Below are 23,982 nucleotides of genomic sequence, written 5' to 3'. Positions count from 1 at the left end.
TATTTATTTGAAAGTCAAAGTTGGAGGGAGAGACACAAAGAGATCTTCCATCTGCTACTTCACTTCCAAAATGACTCCAACAGCCAGGGCTGGGCCAGGCCAAAGCCATGAGCTTCATCTGGGTCTCCCATGCAGGTGACAGAGGCCCAGCTCTTGGGATATCTTCTGCTGCTTTTCCCAGGCCATTAGCTGGAAGCTGGATGAGAAGTGGAGCAGCCGTGACACAAACCAGCATCCATAAAAGATGCCAGCATCGTAGGCAGTGGCTTTACCCATTAAACCATAACACCAGCCCCAACATTTTGCTTTTTAAATGTAATTTGTTGAATTCTGCCTTCTCTGTCTCACTGTTGTTTTAGAAGTATAAATTCACTTGGATGATGGGATCAAAATAAAACTTTGAGCAAGCTTTATTTAATGTGTACGGAATAGCTTAGATCTCGAGAATACTTTCTAGGGCTCTAACCCACTAATAGATAGTGCCAGAGTATGAGGGCACTAGCTTAGTTTTCTTTTGTCTTCACTACCCTCATTCCCAACAAGAATGTGAGTGGTTCAAAGCTTCAAGGACTCCCTGAACTTCTTTACCTATCAAAGTTCCATCACAAAATTTCCTCTTTGTTATTTTGCTATCTTTTCCCCCAATACCTTGGCTCATCTTTTTCTAATTATACCCTAAAGCATTGCCAATCTGCAGATATTTTAGTCAGAATTCTTAGAAATTTCAAAAGATGTGCTAGAGCAAACCCATGTATACTGGAATTTCAAGAGGAGAACGTACTGGGAGAAGGTACTAAAGTCTTTCCTTAGGGTGAGCATTTGGCCTAGTGGTTAAGACACCTTAGTCCCATATTGGAGTGCCTGGGTATTAATACATAGCTCCACTTCCTGCTAATACAGACCTTGGGAGGCAGCACTGATGGCTGAATAATTCATTTTCTGCTACCCATATGGGGGACTTGGATTTTGTTCCCACTACCAGCTTCAGCTCAAGTCTGGATTGTTGCAAGCACTTGGAGAGTGAACCAGTAGATGGAGCTCACTCTCTGTCTCTCTCTCTCTCTTTCAAATACATCAATTTAAAGACAAAATAAAACAAAAACTTCTAAGTCATGCTGTACTCCCAGAGGATTCTCCTTAAAAGAAACAAATTTATCCTCGACCGAATCCAGATTGGTAACTGTTTTTACATTGCATGTCTTTCTAGTAATAAATTCTACTGTGTTTCTACTTTGTGCTGACAGATGCAAATGAAACTAATGGAAATGAAAGATGTTGAAAATCATAATAATCAATTAAATTGGTGCAGTAGCCCAAACAGCGTTCTTGTAAATGGCACTACAGATTACTGCAGCCTCAGCACCAGCAGCAGTGAAACAGCCAACCTTAATGAACATGCTGAATGCCAGAGCACCCTGGAATCTGAGCCCATACACCAGGAGTCTCCAGTGAGTCTAATAATTCCACATCCTTCATATTCAGCTTCAGAGAAAAAGATTAATACAGATCCAAGTGTTGTTGGCATTGTACCTAATATGAATATGTGTCCTTGCCTCATCTAAGTACAGTTAGTTTCTTTTTAGAGGCAGAGTGGATCCTGATAGAAAAATTCTAACATTTTTAAGTAATGTAAAAATAATTTTAACTGATTTATTTTGATTAGAGCACATTTTAAAACAGTATTTCTGTACATAAACCTTTTTAAGTTTTTAAGTACCCTTACCTAAAACTGGAGCTAATTCTTTATTTCATAATGTTAGGATATAAATAATTATTTAGTGAACTCCAGCTATGTACAAAATTGCTATATTGTATGTGAGAGCCACAAAGATGAAATACCTTTTGTCTTTGTTTCAAGCAGCTAACAGTAACATAGTGTTAGATAGTAATATAGTGTTAAGGGGTCATGATAAAGAAAGCACAATATATTTAGCTAGGACAGGTTGAAGGGAGCTGAAGAAAAATTTTGTGGGGAAAGCTTTGCAAATGAACTTTGGCAGGTTGAAAAGGAGTTGGGTTAGGCAAAGAAGAGCATGGTATATTTCTGGCAGAGAAAATAGTAGTAGTATAGATTCAGGGTGGGAGAAGACATACTGCGCAGAACCATGAAACGTTCTCACAGATACATTGTGATGGTTGGGAGAGTATTGCTAAGAGCTGAGGCTTCCTCCTCCTGGCCATCTGCATCACATCTGGTGCTTTTATCAACATGCGCAAGTATGTGTCCCACCTCATATTTGCTGCAGTACAGTTTCTAGGATCCAAGCCAGGCACATACATAGATTTTTTTAAAAACAAATTCCATGGATGATAATGATGTATGCTTGGATAAAAATGACTACCTTCAGGTAAGAAAGGGCCAGAGGATAAGAGATCAAGATTCATCTTGATGTGTTGGGGACTTTTGTCTAACTACAGTGAGTAGCCTTTGAATAAGTTGAAGAATGAAGTGATGTGATTAAATTTACCTTCTGGAAATGGGAAGGATAGATTGGAGAATGGGGCTATACACACAGAGCTATGTTAGGAGACTATAGGGATAGCTTATTTGAGAGCTGTTTTGGCCTCAATTTAAGCAGTAATGCAAGCAACGAGACAAAGAGAAGTTTGAGAAGTATTAAGAGTAGAAAATTTAGACTTGATTTTTATTTAGATAGTGCTGTCATAGATACATTATGCAATATTCTTTTAAACACAAAAGGCAGGTTACTAGGTTATTCTTCAAACACATAATGTAGTATGAAAGGGAAATTGCCCTTGCCATTTTTTCAGCTTTTTACTTACCAACCTAAGTCAAGAAAGCAATGGGAGCCATTGAAGAACTTTAAACTAAAAAAATCATGGTAAGATTCAGACTGAAGGTTTTATTGCTTTGGTATCTATGAGGACAATTGAAAGGATATACATTGGAGGCAGGAATACAGTTGAAAGGTTACTGTAATAAGCTGAACCAGAGTATTATAAATGAATGATGGTGACAGTGAGGATGGAGAGGAAGAGAAGAGTTTGAGAAAGAGGTAAGCAGACTGAGCAAGACTTGGAGTCTTATTCTAGCTGGGAGATGACTATCAGAAAAGCAAAGTTCTTCCCTCTCTTTTCATACACACAATACGGTAGACTTCTGGGACAGCAAAAGCTGTGCAGATTTCTCCCCACAAGCAAGCAAATAGCAGTTCTGCAGGAGACATCAGCTGATGTTCCCTAGTTTGATTCAGTTCTAAGCCCATGTTGGAACCCTAGATGGCTATAAATCGGGAGTCCCACAGCTTCGTCCTTTGCTTTGATTAATTTGTGTGAGCAGCACACATAATTCAGGGAAACATGTTTACCAATCCTTCATAAAAGATACCACAAAGAATACAGATCAAGACATGTATAGGGCAAGAGTGTGTGGGAAGGGGCACACAGCTTCCATGCTGTCTCCAGACATGCCACCCTCGAGGAACTTCCCAGTGCTCAGCTCTTTTGAAGTTCCCAGAACCATGTCCATTTGGGTTTTTTATGGAAGCGTCATTACATGGAAATTACATCATTGGCTATTGGTGATCAGCTGGACCTTCAGCCCCTCTCTCAGAGGTTGGGGGTTGGGACTGAGTATCTCAAACCTCTAATCCTGCTTTGGTGTTCCCAGTGACCAGCCCATCCTGCAGCTTCTTGGGACTGCCATCTGTCAGTAAATCATTAGCATACAAAAAAACATTTATCATTTCAGAGAGTCCATGGGGTTTTTAGAAGCTGTATGCCAGGAAACGGGGACCAAAAGCAAATACATATTTCATAATGTCACAAGGGAGGTGGTTGAAGATGACCTGAAGGTTTCTGGCCTGAGGGATGTTGATACTTTATGACAACATTTTCCTAAGGAAGATTACAGCAGAAGAAATCATTTGATAAATATGTTCTGCTCATCTTTTTAAATCATCATTGTTAGTCTCTGTCAGTTTTGTCAGTTTCCTCTGTCAAATATAAAAGGATGTTGTTAGTCCATGAATGTTTTGTAGGCAAGAAGTAGTCCTGAAATACCACCTTCAGTTATGACTGATGAAAACGAAGTGGTGGCTGCGGCTGTTACTGAGAAAGTTTGTCCTGAATTTGACAATGAGAGGCATTCAAAAGAGGTAAAAATAATTTTATGTTTAAATGTTCTTGTCGCTGGTTGCCCTACATGAATTATACACTGTTTAGGCTGAGAAAAGGAGGAAAAAAATGTGTCATTATGTTCTTTATGACAACAGAAATATTTGTTGCTTTCTCAAAGTGTGTGTATGATATGAATATGAATTATTTTACTTAAAAATGTTTTAACACTTTGATTCATAAAAATGTTTTATTTTAAAATTATTTTTAGGAGGATCCATTTAATGCAGAATCAAGTTCACTGACAGATCCAGTTGCAGATACAAACTTAGATTTTTTCCAGTCTGATCCTTTTGTTGGCAGTAAGTATTCTATACAGGTTTACAAAACAGACCCTTTAGCATATAAACTGTATAAGAACTAGGGCTTCGGTTTTGAGAGCATCCTTGTTAACAACAGAAGTGGAGGTGAGAGTAAGGGTTTATGTGCTTAGTTTTATTAGTGTTTATCCTCTACAGGCAACTAAATCCTGGGACTAAGTTGTTGATTATTTTTGCTTAGGAGTTCTTAGTTAAGAGTATGTTTCTTCTTCAGAGTAGGAACCAAAGGAAAAAAAAGTTAGAGACCAATAGTGGAGATTTAATGCTCTTAAGTCAACCAGTAATCATTTTAAAATGCCAGTACTGTGCTTTTAAAACAGTAGAAACTATGAAAGAGTTAAAAGTCTGATCCCTTCCCTTATGGCTTTTATATCTTATTGGAGAAAACTAACTTTGATAAAGTCACATGTCTGATGTCAATGTAAACTATATTAAAGCAATGTTCCTTTACCTTTTACCTCCAAAATTAGCTTGTGAGATTGATAAATCAGTTTAGTCTGTTTTACAGTGGCAAAATAACTTGCTTAGTATTGCAACGGAAATGAGCCCAAATGTTAGAGCCCAAATGTTAGAAGTTTGTATTTGTGTTTAAAAAGCATACAAAATATTAAAAGATTCATTGTGCATTTGAAGTATACCATTTACTGGTTTCAGTATATTCACAATTTTATGATTATTAACACATTCTAATTTTGGAACACTTCTCATCACCCCAAAACGAAGCTCCATACCCAGTAGCACTCACTTCCCATGTCCTACCGTAGGCAACCACTAATTTGCTTTCTGTGTCTATGTATAGAATTACATAATACATTTTTTATGTCTGCCTTCTTAATATAATAATATTTTCAAAGTTCACTTGCATTGTAGCACAAGGGTACTTCAAAATGTTTGTGGGAAATAGGATTTTATCTTCGTGTAGAAAATTTTGAAATTCATGTATACAAGAAGTCTTCAGAAAGTTCATGAAAAATGTGTATTATGAGCAAACTGTGTAGATTAAAAAAAAAATTTTTTTTAATTTGAAAGGCCAAAATATAGAGGATGAAAAAGTGACAGGTGTTCCAAACAGCATTTTAACTGCTATTCCAGATGCTCACCCCCTCAAAAATTTTTTGCACTCAAATAAACTTATCTTTTTTTCCATTTCCCATAGGTCTTTTGAAGTACCATCATGTATTTCAGTATTTTGTTACTTTTTGTTGATGAATAATATTCCATTGGTCACATTTTCTTTATTCATTGGTCAATAGACATTTGAGTTATTTCCATTTATGAATAAGGCTACTTAAAAACATTGATGTACAAGTTTTTGTGTGGATTTATGTTTTCATTTCTTCTGGTTATATATCAGGTCATGTAGTAGGTAACTGTTTAATTGGTGATTCTATGTTTAGTTGGCTGAGGAATGGTCAGACTGTTTTCCAAAGAGCCTGAACTATTTTACAGTCTTACCAGCAGTGTATATGGGTTGTGATTTTTCAGTGTCTTCACCAATATTTGTTACTATTTATCCTTTTGATTATAGGCATCCCAAGTGGGTTTTATAAAGTGACAACTCATTGTGTTTTATGTGTATTTTCCCTGTTACTAATGTTGAGCACCTTTCTGTGTGCTTATTGGCCATTTGTATATCTTCTTTGGAGAATGTGTATTCAATTTATTCTGCCCAATCATTTATTTGAAAGGCTGAGCAATAGAGAGAATCTTCCACCCACTCCCCAAATGGCAACAACAGCTGAGGTTGGCCAGACCGAAGCCAGGAGCTCAATCCAGGTCTCCTACATGGGTGGCAGGGACCCAAACATTTTACTATTTTACATTCTCACTAGCAGTGTATATCATCTTTTACTTTCCCAGCACAGTAGCAGGAAGGTAGATTGGAAGCAGAGCAACCAGGACTTGAACCAGCGCTCCAATATGGGATGCTGGCGTCTCAAGCAGTGGCTTAACCTCTGTGCCACAATGTCTCCCCATTTTGTCCATTTTTAAGTTGGATTGTGTTTTTGTTGATTTTTTTCAATGCTCTTTACATTTTCTGATTATGATTCCTTGTCAAATACATGATTTGCAGGTATTTTCTTGGTGTTCTGTGTTGTCTTTTGTGTTGTTGTTGGTATGTCCAATACAAAGTTTCTCATTTTGGTGAAGTTCAATTTATGTTTTTCTTTTATCAGTTGTGCTTTTCATCGCATCTAAGTAACCATCACCTAATCCAAAGTTATGAGATTTACTCCTGTGTTTTCTTATAAGAATGCCATAGTTTTATTGTTGTATTTAGATCTTTGTTCTGTTTTTACTTCATCTTTCTATATGGGGTGTGTGTGTGTGTGTGTGTGTTGCAGGGGGCAGCGTCCAACTTCTTTCTTTTGCATGTAGTGTTAAAAAAGACTGCCCTGGGGTAGGTGTTTGGTGCAGTAGTTAAGATGCTACTTGAGATTTCCTGCATCCCATATCAGAGTGCCTCAGTTCAAGTTTCCCCTCCACTTCTAATTCCAGCTTCTGTCCAGTGTGTATTCAGGAAGGCAACAATGATGGCCCAAGTACTTGGATCCCTGCTGCCTACATAGGAGTGCCAGATTGATTTCCAGGCTTCTGGCTTCAGACTGGCCCAGCCCTGGCTGTTACAAGCATTGGGTAGTGAACCAGTGGGTAGAAGATCTCTTTGTCTCCGTCTCTGCTATTTGAATAAGTTTAACATTTTTTTTTTTTCTTTTTAAAAAAGGACTATCCTTTCCCCAATTGTGTGTTCTTAGTTCTGTCAAAAATCAAGTGACCATAAATATGAGTTTACTTCTGGACTCTTCAATTCTATAAAAAATTTTTTTGCTTCAGTAGAGCTCAGAGTCTTTGTGTCTGAAGTGATTATGGTACTATTCACCAAGCACTCTTGTGAAAAATAGAGATTTTGTTACTAAAATGTTTTAGGTATCTGTCTTCCCCTCCATCTGTAATTTTCACTTGTGAACAAGGTAAGCATGGTTGATTCTATTTCAGATTTTCTCTTTTATGAGGTGTGTTGAGTTCTATATTTTTTATTATTTTCAATATCTCCAGTAACTTTTTCTACTTTGAGATGGGGTTATTGAAGCAAACTACTTTAAGAAATATTGCTTTTCTGTTGTAGTAAAGTTACCCTTCAAGTAATGGTGTGACAACAGTAAATACTGTTATTTTGATTTTTACCTATTTATTTTATCATAGGTGATCCTTTCAAGGATGATCCTTTTGGAAAAATTGGTTAGTATGTTATTGAGTTCCACCTTGGGTTAAAATTCAGTTCTGCTTAATACAAACTTACGTTGTATTTAAGACTGGTAGATCACAAGCTGGGTAGTTAGAGAAAATGGACTTCCTTTTTGCATGTAGTTTTGAAATTGATCTAAAGCCCCAGTAGGAACTTTAGTTTGTGCCTGTCATATTCAGAAAGAGAGTGGTAGATTCTTGTGAATTTGCTTAGTAAACCTTAACTTTACCTTTTTAAAAAAGTAATATTATTAATATTGCTTTTAGTAACATTTAATTTCTTCTTACTAGCTAATGATTAGATGATCATAATGATCTACATTACTACAAGGTTTAGAACATAATATTTGTTTTCATGTAATTTTATTCATGTAAATGAGAGAAAAGGAAGCATCTTGAAGAATTACTAAATGTTAAGCTTTTTAAAAAATATATTTACTTATTTGAAAGGCAGAACAAAAGAAAGAGAGAGAGAGAGAGAGATCCATCCATCTTGCATCAACTAGTTCATACCCCAGATGGCTACAACAACCAGGTCTAGATCAGGTCAGGAGCCAGGAACTGCCATCCATAGGTGCCAGGGGCCCATGTACTCAGGCCATCTTCTGTTGCTTTCGCAGGCGAACTAGCAGGAAGCTGGATTGGAAGTACAGCAACCTAGACTTGAATCAGCACTCTTAGAGGAGATGCCTGCCTTACCAAGCAGTGGCTTAACCCACTGCACTGCAATCCTGGCCCCACATCAAGCTTTTTAAGATAATTCTGTTTCTGGGATTATTTTTATTAAGATGAAGCACATCTTGTTTATCATTTAGTTTAGCTTCCCAAACATGTTTCAAATAATTGGGTGTTAACATTGAGCTCAGAGAAAGTAATACATTTAGAAGCTTTTATTATTTTCTTCAGTTTTCAATAGCATAGAATAAGGATACTTAAAATTAGATCCCAGGGTAAGGTATGTGGCGTAGTGGTTGAGACAGTGCTTGGGATCTCCTCATCTCATATAGGAATGTGTAGGTTTGGGTTCTACCCTGATACCCTGGGAGGTAGCAGATGAGGCTCAAGTACTTGGGTCCTTGGCAACCACATAAGAGGCACAGACTGAGTTCCAGGCTCCTGGCTGCAGCCTGGCCCAGCCTCAGGTATTGCAGTCATTTGAAGATTGAACCAGTAGATGAAAGGTCTCTGATTGTCTGTCTCTTTCTGCCTTTCAAAAAAAGAAAGAAAAAAAAAACCAGTCATTTAAAATTGATATACCATTTTTAAAAATAAGTATATTAGATGAAAGGCTGTCTCTTCTATCAAAATCACAAAGTAATCTGAAATTAAAAATGCCTAACTTAAATTCTGCAGAAGTTCAGAATACCTTTTATTTATTTTTTAAAAATGTTTTTGCTTTGCCAGACCTTTTTATTTAAAAGAGTTATTATTTTATTTTTTGTTTGAAAGGCAGAGTGACAGAGAGGGAGGGAGACACAGAGAGAAAGAGGTATTCCATTCTCTGGTTCACTTCCCAAATGGCTACAATGGCTGGAGCTGGGCCAAGTCGAAGCCAGGAGCCTGGAGTTCCATCTGGGTCTCCCACATAGGTGGCAGGGATCTAAGCACTTGGGCCATCTTCCATTACCTTTCCAGGCACATTAGCAGGGAGCTGGATCAGAAACAAAGCAGCCCAGGATTCAGGCCAGCCCTGTGGTTGGGATACCAGCATCACAAGCAGTGGCTGTGATGCCACAATGCCAGCTCCAAGAATGTTATTTAATTAAGGCAATGATCATGCCGTTAGGTGACAGGAGATTTAGTACAATGGGAGTTTTTTGGTCTCATATATTGTACTTTGTTTTCTTAGATCCATTTGGTGGTGATCCCTTCAGAGGTTCTGATCCATTTGCATCTGACTGCTTCTTCAAGCAATCTTCTACTGATCCTTTTGCCTCTTCAAGTACTGACCCTTTCAGTGCAGCCAGCAACAGCAGTAATACATCGGTAAGTGTGGCATTAAATGTGTAATAAATGTCCTAAGTGAGTTGCTTAAGCTATATAATGATGAAAGAATCATCATTTAGATTATTTCTACTAGGCCTTCTAGTTTTTGCTTCGGACTGGTGTTTCATAGTTTGATCACCCCCTTTGGAATTGACTATAATAATTACTTTGTAGAAAAATCAAGTGCATTCTTCAAGGGACCCATTGAGGATATTAAACATAAATAATTAGAAAACTTTAAGCTAGTCTTAAGTAAAGCTTTTCAGAAATGTTTGGTGTTTTACTGAAGTGACTAACATTACTTTAAAAGTAATATTGGGGGCTGGCATTATGGTGCAGCAGGTTAAGCCCCTTCTTGGGACTGCTCCCATCCCATATTAGAGTGCCAGTTCAAGTCCTGACTGCTACTGTGCTTCTGATCCAGCACTCTGCTAATGTACCTGGAAAGCAGCAGATGATGGATCAAGTGCCTGGGTCCCTTCCGATCACATGGGAGACATGGATGGAGTTCCTATCCTGGTTTTGGCTTGACACAGCCCCTGCTTTTGTAGCCATTTGGGAAGTGAAATCGACAGATGCAAGATCTCCGTGCCCCCCACCCCCGTTGCTTTGCCTTTTGAATGAATGAATGAATGAATGAATGAAACAATATTGATCTTCTAGAAAAATAAAATCTTTTCTGTTATTTTATACTCTCTTTCGGAATGTTAATCTTGTAAAAAAAAAATAGTGCAAATTCCCACCAAATCTCAGGCTCTCTTCAGAATGTAGATACCTACAACAACAGACACTGTTTAATAACTGTGTACTATGTATATTCAGTGCTTTTATATGTTTTACATTCATGTTTTTTCTTATCTTCACAACAACCTTGCGGAGAAGGTCTTGGTGTCCTTATTTTAAAAATAATGACACTAGAAGAGCGAGCGTTGTAGTATAACAGGTTGAGCTGCTGCATGAGATGTGTGCATTCCTTATCAGAGTGCGATCTTGAGTCCTGGTTCCTCCACCTCCAATCCAGCATCCTGCTAGTGTGCACAGAAAGACAGTGAATAATGACTTGGGTCCTTGCCACTCATGTGGAAAAACCCAGATGGAGTTCCTGGATCCTGGCTTTAGCCTAACCCAGGCCTGACTGTTGCAAGCATTTGGAAGTGAACCAGTGGGTGGAAGATCTCTCTTTCTCCCTGTCACTCTGCCTTTAAAATAAATAAGTGAATTAGGCCAGCGCTGTGGCTTAACAGGCTAATCCTCTGCCTTGTGGCACCGGCACACCGGGTTCTAGTCCCGGTTGGGGCACCGGATTCTATCCCGGTGGCCCCTCTTCCAGGCCAGCTCTCTGCTATGGCCCGGGAAGGCAGTGGAGCATGGCCCAAGTGCTTGGGCCCTGCACCCGCATGGGAGACCAGGAGAAGCACCTGACTCCTGGCTTCAGTCAGCACAATGTGCCAGCCGCAGCGGCCATTGGAGGGTGAACCAACGGCAAAAAAGGAAGATCTTTCTCTTTGCCTCTCTCTCTCACTATCCACTCTGCCTGTCAAAAAATAAATAAATAAATAAATGAATGAATTAAATATTTTGTGTGTGTGTATATATACATATATATAAATAAATAGGGATGGAGAGGAGGGGGTAGAAGGGCCGCAGACATTTAACCTAGTGGTTAAATACCTATGTCCCATATTGAAGTACCTAGGTTCAGTCTTCAGTTTTGACTCCTGATTCAACTTCCTGCTAATGCAGACCCTGGGTAGCCACAATGATGGTTCAAGTAATTGGGTTTCTGTTACCGACATGACAGACCTGGATAGTCTTTCTGGTTCCCTGACTTAGAACAGACCATTACAAGAATTTGCAGAGTGAAGTAGCAAATAGGTGCTCTTTGTTTCTGCTTCTCTGTCTTGGCACCTCTCAAGTTAATTAACTAATATTTATTTTTTTAAAAATATTTATTTGTTTTTATTTGAAAGTCAGAGTTACAGAAATAGAGGGAGAGACAGAGAGAGATCTTCCAACCACTGGTTCACTCCCCCAGATAGCTGCAACAGCCAGGACTGGGCCAGGCAGAAGTCAGGAGCCGGGAGTTTCATCCAGGTCTCCCACATGGTTGAAGGGGCCCAAACACTTGGGCCATCTTCCGATGCTTTTCCCAGGTCATTAGCAGAGAGCTGGATTGGAAGTGGAGCATTGAGACTTGAACTGGTGCCCATATGGGATGTTGGCACTTCAGGTGGCGGCTTTACCTGCTACACCATAGCACCGGCCCCAACAGTGTTCTTTTCAAAAATTAATTAGTTGGGGCCAGTGTTGTGGTGTAGCAGGTAAAGCTGCCACCTGCACTGCCAGCATCCCATATGGGCACCAGTTCAAGTCCCATCTGCTCCACTTCTGATCCAGCTCTCTGCTATGGCCAGGGAAAGCAGTAGAAGATGACCCAAGTCCTTGGGCCCCTGCACTTGCATGGGAGGCCTGGAAAAAGCTCCAGGCTCCTGGCTTTGGATCAGCACAGCTCCAGCTGTTGCTGCCATCTGGAGAATGAACCAGTGGATGGAATACCTCTCTCTCTTTCTCTCTCTCTCTACCTCTCTGTAATTCTGCCTTTCAAATAAATAAATAAATATTTAAAAAAAAAAAAAAAAAAGAACATTGTCACTGGAACTTGGAAAACTTAACATGTCCAGGATCATACAACTAATGCTTTGCCATCTGGAAGCTTAAACAGACAAACAAAACACTTATTTTGGGTATTTAAAAATACTAAAAAATAACATAATTAAATGTTTTAATAAATCCCATATATCCATCATGCAATTTCAGTAATTACAAATGGCTTGAGAGAGATTTTTTTTTATCTTGGTTTTATTTGGAGTCTTTTGGTTATTTTTAGACAACAGTTTCAGGTCTGAAAATAACTGGACTCAGAAAGGAAAAGGTGATTGACAGGCATTTGAAGAAAGGAATTTTTATATTCTAATATTCTTACATTAAGAATACTTGCCTTAGAGTGGGCATTTAAAATAGTGGTCGAGATGCCACTTAGAACATCTGCATCCCATATCAGAGTGCCTGGGTTGGTTTTTTTTTTTTTTTTAAAAAAAAGATTTATTTATTTATTTGAAAGTCAGAGTTACACAAGAGAGGAGAGGCAGAGAGAGAGAGAGAGGGGTCTTCCGTCCATTGGTTCACTTCCCAGATGGCGGCAACGGCAGGAGCTGCGCCGATCTGAAGCCAAGAGCCAAGAGCTTCTTCCAGGTCTCCCACGCAGGTGCAGGGGCCCAAGGACTTGGGCCATCCTTCACTGCTTTCCCAGGCCACAGCAGAGAGCTGGATCGGAAGAGGAGCAGCCAGGACTAGAACCGGCTTCCATATGGGATGCCAGCACTTCAGGCCAGGGTGTTAACCTGCTGCACCACAGCCCTGGCCCCTGAGTGCCTGGGTTTGAACCCAGGCTCCATTTTTGATCCAGCTTCTTCTTCTTCTTTTTTTTAAGATTTATTTTATTTATTTGAAAGACAGAGTTACAGAGAGAGAAAGGTCTTCCATCTGCTGGTTCACTCCCCAAATGACTGCAAAGGCCAGAGCTGAGCTGATATGAAGTTAGGAGCCAGGAGCTTCCTCCAGGTCTCCCACGCTGGTGCAGGGCCCAAAGACTTGGGCTATCCTCTACTGCTTTCCCAGGCCTTAGTAGAGAGCTGGATCAGAAGTGGAGCAGCTGGGACTCGAACTGGCGCCCGCAGGGGATGCTGGCCCAGCAGATTGGGGCTATAACCCACTGTACCACAGCGCTAGCCCTATCTAGCTTCTTACTAATGTGTCCCAAGGGAGGCAGCAGGTAATGGCTCAAGTAGGTTGGGACCTGGATTGAGTTCCTGACCTCTTATTTCCATCCTAACCCAGCCCTGGATGTTACAAGCTTTTATAAGGTGAACCACCAAACTCTCTCTGTTTCTGACTCTCAAATAAATTAAACAGTTTTTAAAATATTTAAGAATACTTCCTTATAAGAATAATTGATTCTGCTTTAGTATTCTCAAATTACTTCCTTACTGTATTCAGTAAAGAGCTACTTGGCCATCAGCTGTTATTTTCCATTGATGTAAAACTGGACAAATACCTCTGTAAGTGAATATTTGTGGTTTCCACAGGCTACAGGATACTCTGTTTTCCTACCACTTAGTTTGCAATGTGTGCACATTTGCAAAATTTTTCTAAAGTTGGATACAACCTGCATTTTTTTCTTCTCACCTTCTTAGCCTAGCCTTTCATTTCCCATTCTTTTCATTTTAAGAATAAGTCAAATAAGTTCTCACTAATTTAAAAATAACATATACTTCTGTTCTTCCCTAGGTAAGATATTTTTCTTTTATGTAATTTAGTTACCTGACAGACAGATATCCCATTCACTGCCCTACCCACACACACCAATATGCCTGCTACAGCCAGTAATAGGCCAGGCCAAAACCAGGAGCAAAAACTATCTGGGTCTCACACAGGTATAGGAGAGACCCAGCCATTTGAGTCATCACCTTCTGCCTCCCAAGTTGCACACCAGCAGGAAGCTGGAATCAGGAGTAGAGTAGGACCAAATCTAAACACTTTCATATGAAATGCTGACATCCCAAAAGGCATCTCAACCACTATACCAAATGACCACACCTGGTGAGATTTTTCTGCCATTCCTCCTTCTTACTCTTTTTTCTTCCTAGTTCTTTTTTAAATTTATTTACTTACTGGAAAGTCAGAGTGACAGAGGGAGAGACAATGAGAAGTCTCCCATCTGCTGCTTCACTCCCTAAATGGCCACAAGGGCCAGGACTGAGCCAAGCCAAACCCAGGAGCCTAGAACTCCATATGTTTCTCCCATGAGGGTGGCAGGGACCCAAGAACTTGGGCTATCTTCCTCTGCATTCTCAGTAAGTAGATTAGCTGTGACTCAAACTGGCAATCCAGTAGGGAATACCAGCATCACAAGTGGCAGCCTAATCCACTGTGCCACAATGCGGGTCTCTTTTCCCCAGTTTTCAAAATGAATGTTGCTCTTGCTTGCAACTTGTAATTTTTCCATTGAAAACAAAACAAAAAACAAATTCACAGTATGATAACAGCTACAGTTTTATCTAGTATCTTCTGTGTGCCAGGAGTAGTGCTAAACTCTGCCTATGCAGTACTTTGCAGTTTCATAATAATCCTAAGAGGCTCATGTTGTTATCTTCATTTTTAAGTAAATGAGACTTAGATTAAGTTAGCAGTTATGCCTCCATATCTCTCTCCAGCAGTCTTTTCCTACTACTTGAAAATTTGTCTTTCTTCTCCAATGGGTGTAGTTTTTTTAAAAAAGATTTTTAAAGGCTTACTTGAAAGGCAGAGTTGGAGGGAGGGAGGCAGGGAGGGAAAGAGAGAGAGAGAGCAAGTATGCGAGAGAGAGCTCACACGTGAACGTCCATCCATTGGTTTACTCCCAAATGGCTGCATTGGATGGGGCTGTGCCAGGCAAAAGCCAGAAGCTTCATCCTAGTCTTTCATGTGGGCAGCAGGGGCCCAAGCACTTGTGCCATCTTCTACTGCCTTCCCAGGCACATTAGCAGGGAGCTAGATCAGAAGTAGAGCAACTGGGACTCAAACCAGTGCAGGATGCCAGCGTTACAGGAGGTAGTTTAACCTGCTCTGCCACAGTGTCAGCCCCAATCCTTTGACATTTCAATTACAATATCCAACTTCTTGATGATTGGAAATAGAGTCTATAATAGAGACAATATTTATAACCATGAGTTAGAGTTGGGTTTATGAACTCTTTCCACACTCTTTTTACTTAACTATTTTCCAAGGCTTTTAACATGTCCCTTCAAAAGAACCTGGTGTCAGGAAGAGAAATTTTAACTTATCTTCCTAAATACGCAATTTGTTTGACTGTAATTGCAAACTAATGTTTCGGGGTGGGTGTTTGGCACAGTGGTTAAGATGTTGCTTATATCCTATAAGCATCCTATACCTTATATCCTGCATCCTATACCAGAGTGCCTGGGTTTGAATTCTAACCCTGCTTCTAATTCCAGCTTCCTGCTAATGCATATGCTAGGTTGTAGCAAGTGATGATGGCTCAAGGGCGCCACCCATGTGGTAGACCTAGATTAATTTCTAAGCTACCAGCTTTGGCCCAGATATTGTGGGCATTCCAAGAGTGAACCAGAAGATGGACGATCTCTCTCTGTCTCTATCCCTTTCAAATAAAATAACTAAATTTTTAAAAGCCAAACTATAAAATAGGAAGACAGTTCAATAGCAGAAATCTCTGGTTTCAGGTAAAGTCCTTACCTATAGTAGCCACTTGATCTTACCATTGATCCCAGACTTCAACATTGCCTGTTATTGAATGCAACAGGATCTCTTAAGCAGAGAGTTCTGTCTGTGTGTGTGTCTCAAAATTCTACAATTCAGCTGGCGCCACGGCTCACTAGGCTAATCCTCCACCTGCGGCGCCAGTACCCCAGGTTCTAGTCCCGGTTGGGGCGCCGGATTTTGTCCTGGTTGCTCCTCTTCCAGTCCAGCTCTCTGCTGTGGCTCAGGAAGGCAGTAGAGGATGGCCCAAGTCCTTGGGCCCTGCACCCGCATGGGAGACCAGGAGAAGCACCTGGCTCCTGGCTTTGGATCGGCGCAGCGCACCGGCCGCAGCGGCCATTTAGGGGGTGAACCAACGGAAAGGAAGACCTTTCTCTCTGTCTCTCTCTCTCTCTCTCTGTCTAACTCTGCCTGTCAAAAAAAAAAAAAAAATTCTACGATTCAGTTATTTTTTAAACAACAGAAAGTGGAAATGCTGATAGTAAGTACTAAGATATTTAAAAGTTAGAACAGTGTGCATCTTAAATGTGACATCATGTCCTGGAATAGAAAAAGAACATCCTGGATGGCTGTTTGGCTTAAAAGCTAAGATGTGCACATCAGAGTCCAAGTACCAGCTCTGGTTCCTTCCTGCTAGTGCAGACCCTGGGAGGCAGTGGTGGTGACTTAAGTGATTGCATTCCTGCCACTCACAGGAGAGACCTGTATTGAGTTCCTAGTTCTTGATTTTGCCCCCAGTCAGGGGCTGTTGCAGGCATTTGGGGAGTGAACCTGCAGATGAGAACTTTCTGTGTGTCTCTCTGCCTCTCAAATAAATAAATAGATTATACATATATATATATATATATATATTTTTTTTTTTTTTTGGACAGGCAGAGTGGACAGTGAGAAAGAGAGAGACAGAGAGAAAGGTCTTCCTTTTCCGTTGGTTCACCCTCCAATGGCGGCTACGGCCAGTGTACTGCGCCGATCCGAAGCCAGGAGCCAGGTGCTTCTCCTGGTCTCCCATGCGGGTGCAGGGCCCGAGGACTTGGGCCATCCTCCACTGCACTCCCGGACCACAGCAAAGAGCTGGCCTGGAAGAGGAGCAACTGGGACAGAATCCGGCGCCCAGACCGGGACTAGAACCCGGTGTGCCGGCTCCGCAGGCGGAGGATTAGCCTATTGAGCCACAGCACCCACTAAGATTATATATTTTTAAAAATGAAACTGGTTGTGAAGAGATTAGAAAACAGTGATGAATTCATTTAAAATAAAAAGGATAGTAACAAAAAGACTGGCGCAATTCAAATGAAGTTGGTAGTTTACAGTTTTGTACTAGTGTTCATTCCTTAGTTTTTTTTTGTTTTTTTTTTTTTTTTTTTTTTTTGAGAGGCAGAGTGGATAGTGAGAAAGAGAGAGACAGAGAGGAAGATCTTCCTTTTTGCCGTTGGTTCACCCTCCAATGGCTGCTGCGGCCGGCGCATCTTGCTGATCCGAAGCCAGGAGCCAGGTGCTTCTCCTGGTCTCCCATGCGGGTGCAGGGCCCAAGCACTTGGGCCATCCTCCACTGCCTTCCCGGGCCACAGCAGAGAGCTGGTCTGGAAGAGGGGCAACCGGGATAGAATCTGGTGCCCCAACCGGGACTAGAACCCGGTGTGCCGGCGCTGCAAGGCGGAGGATTAGCCTGTTAAGCCACGGCGCCGGCCCCAAGAGCTTCTTCCGGGTCTCCCACATGGGTGCAGGGGCCCAAGGACTTGGGCCATCGTCCACTGCTTTCCTGGGCCATAGCAAAGAGCTGGATTGGAAGTGGAGCAGCCAGGACTCGAACCGGTTTCCATATAGGATTCTGGCACTGCAGGCAGTGGCCTTACCCACTACGGCACAGCGCCAGCCCCTAGGATTTTTTTTTTATTTATTTATTTAAATTTTACTTATTTGAAATAGAGACAGAAAAGCAGAGACAGAGACAGGTTCATTCCCTGAATGGTATTGGAACTGGGCCAGGCCAAAGATAGGAACTGGAATTTCATTTTGTTCTCTCACATGGGTGGCAGGGACCCAAATCCTTGGGCCATCTTCTGCTGCCTTCCCAGGTACTTCAGCGGGGAACCGGATTGGAAGTGGAGCAGCTGGGACTTAAAACAACACTTTGATAAAAGGGTGTTGGCATTGCAAGCAGCAGTTTAATCTGCTGCACCACTCACCAGCCCCTCATTCCTTAGTTGTTTTTTCTTTTTTTAAAAGTTGATTTATTTTTTTGAAAAGCAGGGTTACAAAGAGAGAGGGAGATTTCCACCCTCTGGTTTAGTCCCCAAATGTCTGCAATGGCTGGGGTTGGGCCAGACTGAAGCCAGGAGCGAAGAGCTTCTAAGTCTTGCATCTGGCTGGCAGGGGCCCAAGCAGTAGGGCCATCTTCCACTGCTTTCCCCAGGTGCATTAGCAGGAAGCTGAATTGGAAGTTAAGCAACCAGGACATGAACCGATGCTCATAAGGGATGCTGGCATTGCAGTTGGTAGCTTTACCCGCTGCACCACAATGCCGGCCCCCTCATCCCTTAGTTTTAATAATCTGTCATGATATGAGATACTAATATTAGAAGATCCTGAGTAAAGTATGTGTGGGGACTCTCCATAAGTCTAAATTATTTTAAAATAAAATAGTATTTATATATGAGTAGCAAAATTATGAAGGAAAAAGAATACTACCAAAGGCAGGATGGCAGTTACCTCTTTGGAGGAGGGCTGGGATTGTAATTGGAAGGGTGCCACAGCGCGCAGTCCACAGTGGCCATTGGAGGGTGAACCAATGGCAAAGAAAGACCTTTCTGTCTGTCTCTCTCACTGTCCACTCTGCCTGTCAAAAAAAAAAAAAAAAGTCTAAGAAATATTAACATTTGGGACAAATGTTTCCCTAGTGACTTGTAATCCTAACAGAAATGATATATATTATTTTCGGCCTTTTTCAATTGTCAAATATAACATTTCTTCAGAAAAGTTCATGAAAAATATGAATAGATTAACAAGTATCAGGTGAACACCTGTGTGGTCATCTCCCAGTGAACTGTCAACACCTCAGAAGCCTTCATATGCACCAGGCTGATCCAAAGGCAGAAGCCATGGGGTTCTCCTGGTCAATAGGATTAGCCTATTGAACCGCAGCGCCAGCCCTTAGAGATTTTAAGGAATATTTTCTTTGCAGTGGCAAAGAAGTATCAGCTATGAAATGTTGCTTCTCTGGACTGGTATTGTGGTGTAGCAGATTAAGCTGCCACCTGTGACACTGGTATCCCATATGGGTGCCAGTTCATGTCCTGGCTGCTGTACTTCTGATCCAGCTCCTTGCTAATGTGCCTGGAAAAGCAGTAGAAGGGCTCCAAGGGGTGGGCCCCTACCACCCAGATGTGAGACCCAGTTAAAGCTCCTGGCCTCAGCCTGGCCCAGCCCTGGCCTTTGTAGCCATCTGGGGAGTAAAGAGTGAAGCAGCGGATAGAAGGTCTCTCTGGCTCTCCCTCTCTCTCTGTAACTTTGCCTTCCAAATTAATAAATAAATGTTTTTCAAAAAAGAAAATAAAAACAAAAAAATGGGGCCGGTGCCATGGCTCTCTTGGTTAATCTTCTGCCTGCTTCGCCAGCATCCCATATGGGCACTGGGTACTAGTCCCGGTTGCCCCTCTTCCAGGCCAGCTCTCTGCTGTGGCCCGGGAAGGCAGTGGAGGATGGCCCAAGTGCTTGGGCCCTGCACCCCATGGGAGACCAGGAGGAAGCACCTGGCTCCTGGCTTCAGATCGATGCAGTTCTGGCCATAGCGGCCATTTGAGGGGTGAACCAACGGAAAAGGAAGATCTTTCTCTCTGTCTCTCTCACTGTCTGTAACTCTGTCAAATAAATTTTAAAAAATTAAAATTAAAAAAAGACAGAAACGCTGCTTCTCTGAGTGATGGATTTTTGTGATCTGTTTAGGTAGAAACACTGAAACATAATGATCCTTTTGCTCCTGGTGGAACAGTTGTGGTTGCAGCAAGTGATTCAGGTAAGGAACTCCTTTGTCGGTTTCATTAAATGTTTAACATTTTCCTTCTAATTAAGATTCTTGTTTTGTGTCTTCAGACATATTTGCTCTATAAATTATAGCTTTAAAAATATTACTTAATTATATCCAATTGTTATCTACCAATAATAATAGTGACAAGCATTTGCGTATCACTTTCTTTTTTTCTTCCCCTTCATTATCTTGTTTATTATTCATGTTAAAGATCTTACTACAATATGTACTCTACCTAATATCAGTAAAACCAATAAAAGCTTTTTGCTTTGTAAAAGGTCGTATTGCCCGGCAGCATCAAAGTCAGCATTGACTCCTAGGAATCTTGGCCTAAATTAAAAGATTAGTGTCTTCCAGTAGATAATGAAAATTGCTTTACAAATACAAATAGATTCTGTTACTAGTACAGGGAAAAACAAAATGTTATTCTACCATACAATCTTCATACTTTATATATGGTATCTTAATTTTTCATTTATTCTTTTAATAACCTTTTAAGTAATATTACCATTTTAAACATAAAGGAACTGAGGACCAGAAGTAACTTGTTCAAGATTATGCATTTCACTCAATTTAAACCAGGCTAAACCAAGATTCAAACCTAGGTCACATGGAGTCTAAATGTTTTTTCGACTAAGTAACTGCTCCTTTCTCACTATTCCTTTAAAAACAGAACAGATAAGCATTCTAGTTACTGTGTGGGAGAGTAGAAAATAAGAGGAAAACTCATATATGAAGTACTTCAGTATCATTCTAAAAAATAAGATCTTTTAATTTTCCAAGTGACTTTAAAATGAGTTGTTCAGTATGCACATTTGCTGATTGTGACAAATTAAGGATTATAAGCATAGAAAAAGACTAGTAAGAAACAGGTATTTGGCCTAGCAGTTAAGTAGCCAGTTAAGCAGTTAAGATGGCCTACATAGGTATTCCTGGGTTTAAATCCAGCTCCTGATTCCAGCTTTCTGTTCATTCAGACCATGGGAGACGTGGATTGAGTTCCTGGCTCCCAGCTTCAGCCCTTGACCATTGCAGGCATTTGGGGAATGAATCAGTAAATGGGAGCTAACTCACACACACGCACACACTCACTCACTCTCTCTCTCTCTTTCTCTCTCTCTCAGCCTCTTCATAAATAAAATTTTGGTAAAAGAAAAGGAGATCACATTAAGGGTAAACGGTGATGATTTCAATGTAGGACATGGCGTCTGTGGTATGCCTTCAATAAATAGGCTCTGATTTTCCCAAGCAGATAGGAAAAAGAGAGAGCAACATGACAAGCATGGAGGCTGGATATAGGGTGTGTTCAAGGAAAATCAAACAAACATTTTGATAAAGGCTACTTTATAGATAGAGAAAAATTAGGTTTAGGGTAAAGTGGTAAATTGTGGCCTTACTATAAAAGGTTGCTAATGCCTTTGATGGTGTTCTTTTTATTTTATTTTATTTATTTATTTTTTGACAGGCAGAGTGGACAGTGAGAGAGAGAGACAGAGAGAAAGGTCCTCCTTTGCCATTGGTTCACCCTCCAATGGCCACCGCAGCCGGCGCATTGCGGCCGGCACACCGCACTGATCTGAAGCCAGGAGCCAGGTGCTTCTCCTGGTCTCCCATGCGGGTGCAGGGCCCAAGCACTTGGGCCATCCTCCACTGCACTCCTGGGCCATAGCAGAGAGCTGGCCTGGAAGAGGGACAACCGGGACAGAATCCACATTCAAATGAAGTCTCTAGTTTTTCACCTGCCTCTTCAAGTCATTCTTTCTTAATCTGTTCTGCTGATTCTTCTTCTTTTCCCCCAACATCTTACGTTAGGTTATCCCAGGTATTAGTCCCTGGACTTCTTTTCTATCTGTACTTCTTTGTGCATGTACATGGGTTTTATGGCTTCAAATACTATCTGTTGATTTATGTCTGTAGCCACATCTCTTCCCTGAACCCCAGACTCATATCCAACTAGCTATTTGACATCTCCACTTGAATATCTGATAGATATATCTAACATAATATGTCTTTTAAAATTTTTTTAATTGGGCCGGCGCCGTGGCTCACCAGGCTAATCCTCTGCCTGCGGCACGGGCATCCCAGGTTCTAGTCCCAGTTGGGACACCGGTTCTATCCCGGTTGCTCCTCTTCCAGTCCAGCTCTCTGCTGTGGCCCAGGAGTGCAGTGGAGGATGGCCCAAGTGCTTGGGCCCTGTACCCACATGGGAGACCAGGAGGAAGCACCTGGCTCCTGGCTTCAGATCGGTGCAGTGCAACGGCCATGGCGGCCATTTGGGGGGTGAACCAAAGGAAAAAGGAAGACCTTTCTCTCTGTCTCTCTCTCACTAATTCTGCCTGTCAAAAAAATTTTTTAATTGATAAAAAGGGAAAAAATTTCATATATTTTAAATATACAGTTTTAAGAGCATAATGATACTTCCCACCCTATCCTGCCTCCCTCCCTTGCACATACCATTTTTTCTTTTAATTTTCACATTGACATACTTTGAATTTTCTTTATAATCACAAGTTTAATCCTCCACTAAGTAAAGAATTCAACAAGCAGTAAGTAGAAAAACCACTGTTCCACAAGAGTATAGACAACAGCTGTAAACAATAATCAAACCTCAAAATGTCAATTTCAGTCATATTCTGTATCTTAGTTACCACAATCAGGGAAAACATTTGTCTTTTAGGGATTGTCTTACTTCACTAAGCATAATGGTCTCCAGTTTCATCCATTTTGTTGCAAAAGATGAGATTTCATTTTCTTTTTTACAGCTGAGTAGTATTTCAGTGTATATACACCATAATTTCTTTATCCAGTTGTCAGTTGATATATATCTGGGTTGATTCCATGTCTTAACTATTATGGGTTGAGCTACTATAAACATGGAGATACAGACAACTCTTTCATATGCTGATTTCATTTCCTTTGGGTGAATTTCCAGAAAGAATGGCTGGATCATATGATAGATCTATTTTCAGGTTTCTGGGGAATCTCCATACTGTCTTCCATAATGATTGTATGTGTATTAGGATGTATTAGGGCACCTTTCCTCCTATATCCTCACCAGCATTTGTTATATTTTAATTTTTGGATGATAGCCATTCTAACTGGGGTGAGGTAAAATCTCAATGTGGTTTTTATGTGCATTTCCCTGATGGCTAGTGATCCTGAGCATCTTTCCATGTGTCTGTTGGCTATCTGTATTTAATTCTTTGAAAAATGCCTATTCATATCCTTAGCCAATTTCTTAACTGGATTATTGGTTTTGTTGTTGTTGAATTTTTTGAGCTCCTTATCTATCATGGAGATTAACCCTTTATCATATATATCGTGTGCAGATATTTTCTTCCATTCTGTCAGTTGCCTCTTTGTTGAGTGTTTCCTTTGCTGTGCAGAATCTTCTTAGTGTGATGTAATCCCAGTTGTCTATTTTTGCCTGTATTGCCTGTGCTGCTGGGATCTTATCCAAGAAATCTTTGCCTATGCCGATGTCTTGCAGTGTTTCCCTATTTTTTTTCTAGTAATTTGATGGTTTCAGGTCTTTTTTTTTTTTTTTTTCTTTTTTTTTTTTTTTTTTAATTTTTTTAATTTTTTTGACAGGCAGAGTGGACAGTGAGAGAGAGAGAGAGAGAGAAAGGTCTTCCTTTGCCGTTGGTTCACCCTCTAATGGCCGCCGCGGTAGCGCGCTGCGGCCGGCGCACCGCGCTGTTCCGATGGCGGGAGCCAGGTGCTTCTCCTGGTCTCCCATGGGGTGCAGAGCCCAAACACTTGGGCCATCCTCCACTGCACTCCCTGGCCACAGCAGAGAGCTGGCCTGGAAGAGGGGCAACCGGGACAGGATCGGTGCCCCGACCGGGACTAGAACCCGGTGTGCCGGCGCCGCAAGGCGGAGGATTAGCCTGTTGAGCCACGGCGCCGGCCGGTTTCAGGTCTTAATTTAGG

The 23,982-nt window shown here is 41.1% G+C and overlaps 1 protein-coding gene across 2 annotated transcripts in view; it reads left to right on the top strand.

Moving 5' to 3' along the window:
* The window catches only part of EPS15 (epidermal growth factor receptor pathway substrate 15), a 172,563-nt gene that overhangs the window by 126,717 nt on the left and 21,864 nt on the right, over window positions 1-23,982 (top strand). For both annotated transcript variants that reach the window (XM_062191306.1, XM_062191305.1), the window contains exons 16-21: window positions 1,245-1,448; window positions 4,002-4,118; window positions 4,349-4,439; window positions 7,662-7,697; window positions 9,553-9,689; window positions 19,968-20,037. In XM_062191306.1, coding sequence (XP_062047290.1) covers window positions 1,245-1,448; window positions 4,002-4,118; window positions 4,349-4,439; window positions 7,662-7,697; window positions 9,553-9,689; window positions 19,968-20,037 — 655 coding nt within the window. The remainder of the gene's footprint in view (window positions 1-1,244; window positions 1,449-4,001; window positions 4,119-4,348; window positions 4,440-7,661; window positions 7,698-9,552; window positions 9,690-19,967; window positions 20,038-23,982) is intronic.

The sequence above is a fragment of the Lepus europaeus genome, chromosome 5 (genome assembly GCF_033115175.1).
Source record: "Lepus europaeus isolate LE1 chromosome 5, mLepTim1.pri, whole genome shotgun sequence".
Lineage (NCBI taxonomy): Eukaryota > Metazoa > Chordata > Mammalia > Lagomorpha > Leporidae > Lepus > Lepus europaeus.
The sequence above is the reverse complement of the archived record's forward strand: the minus strand, read 5'-3'. Positions and strand labels throughout refer to the sequence as shown.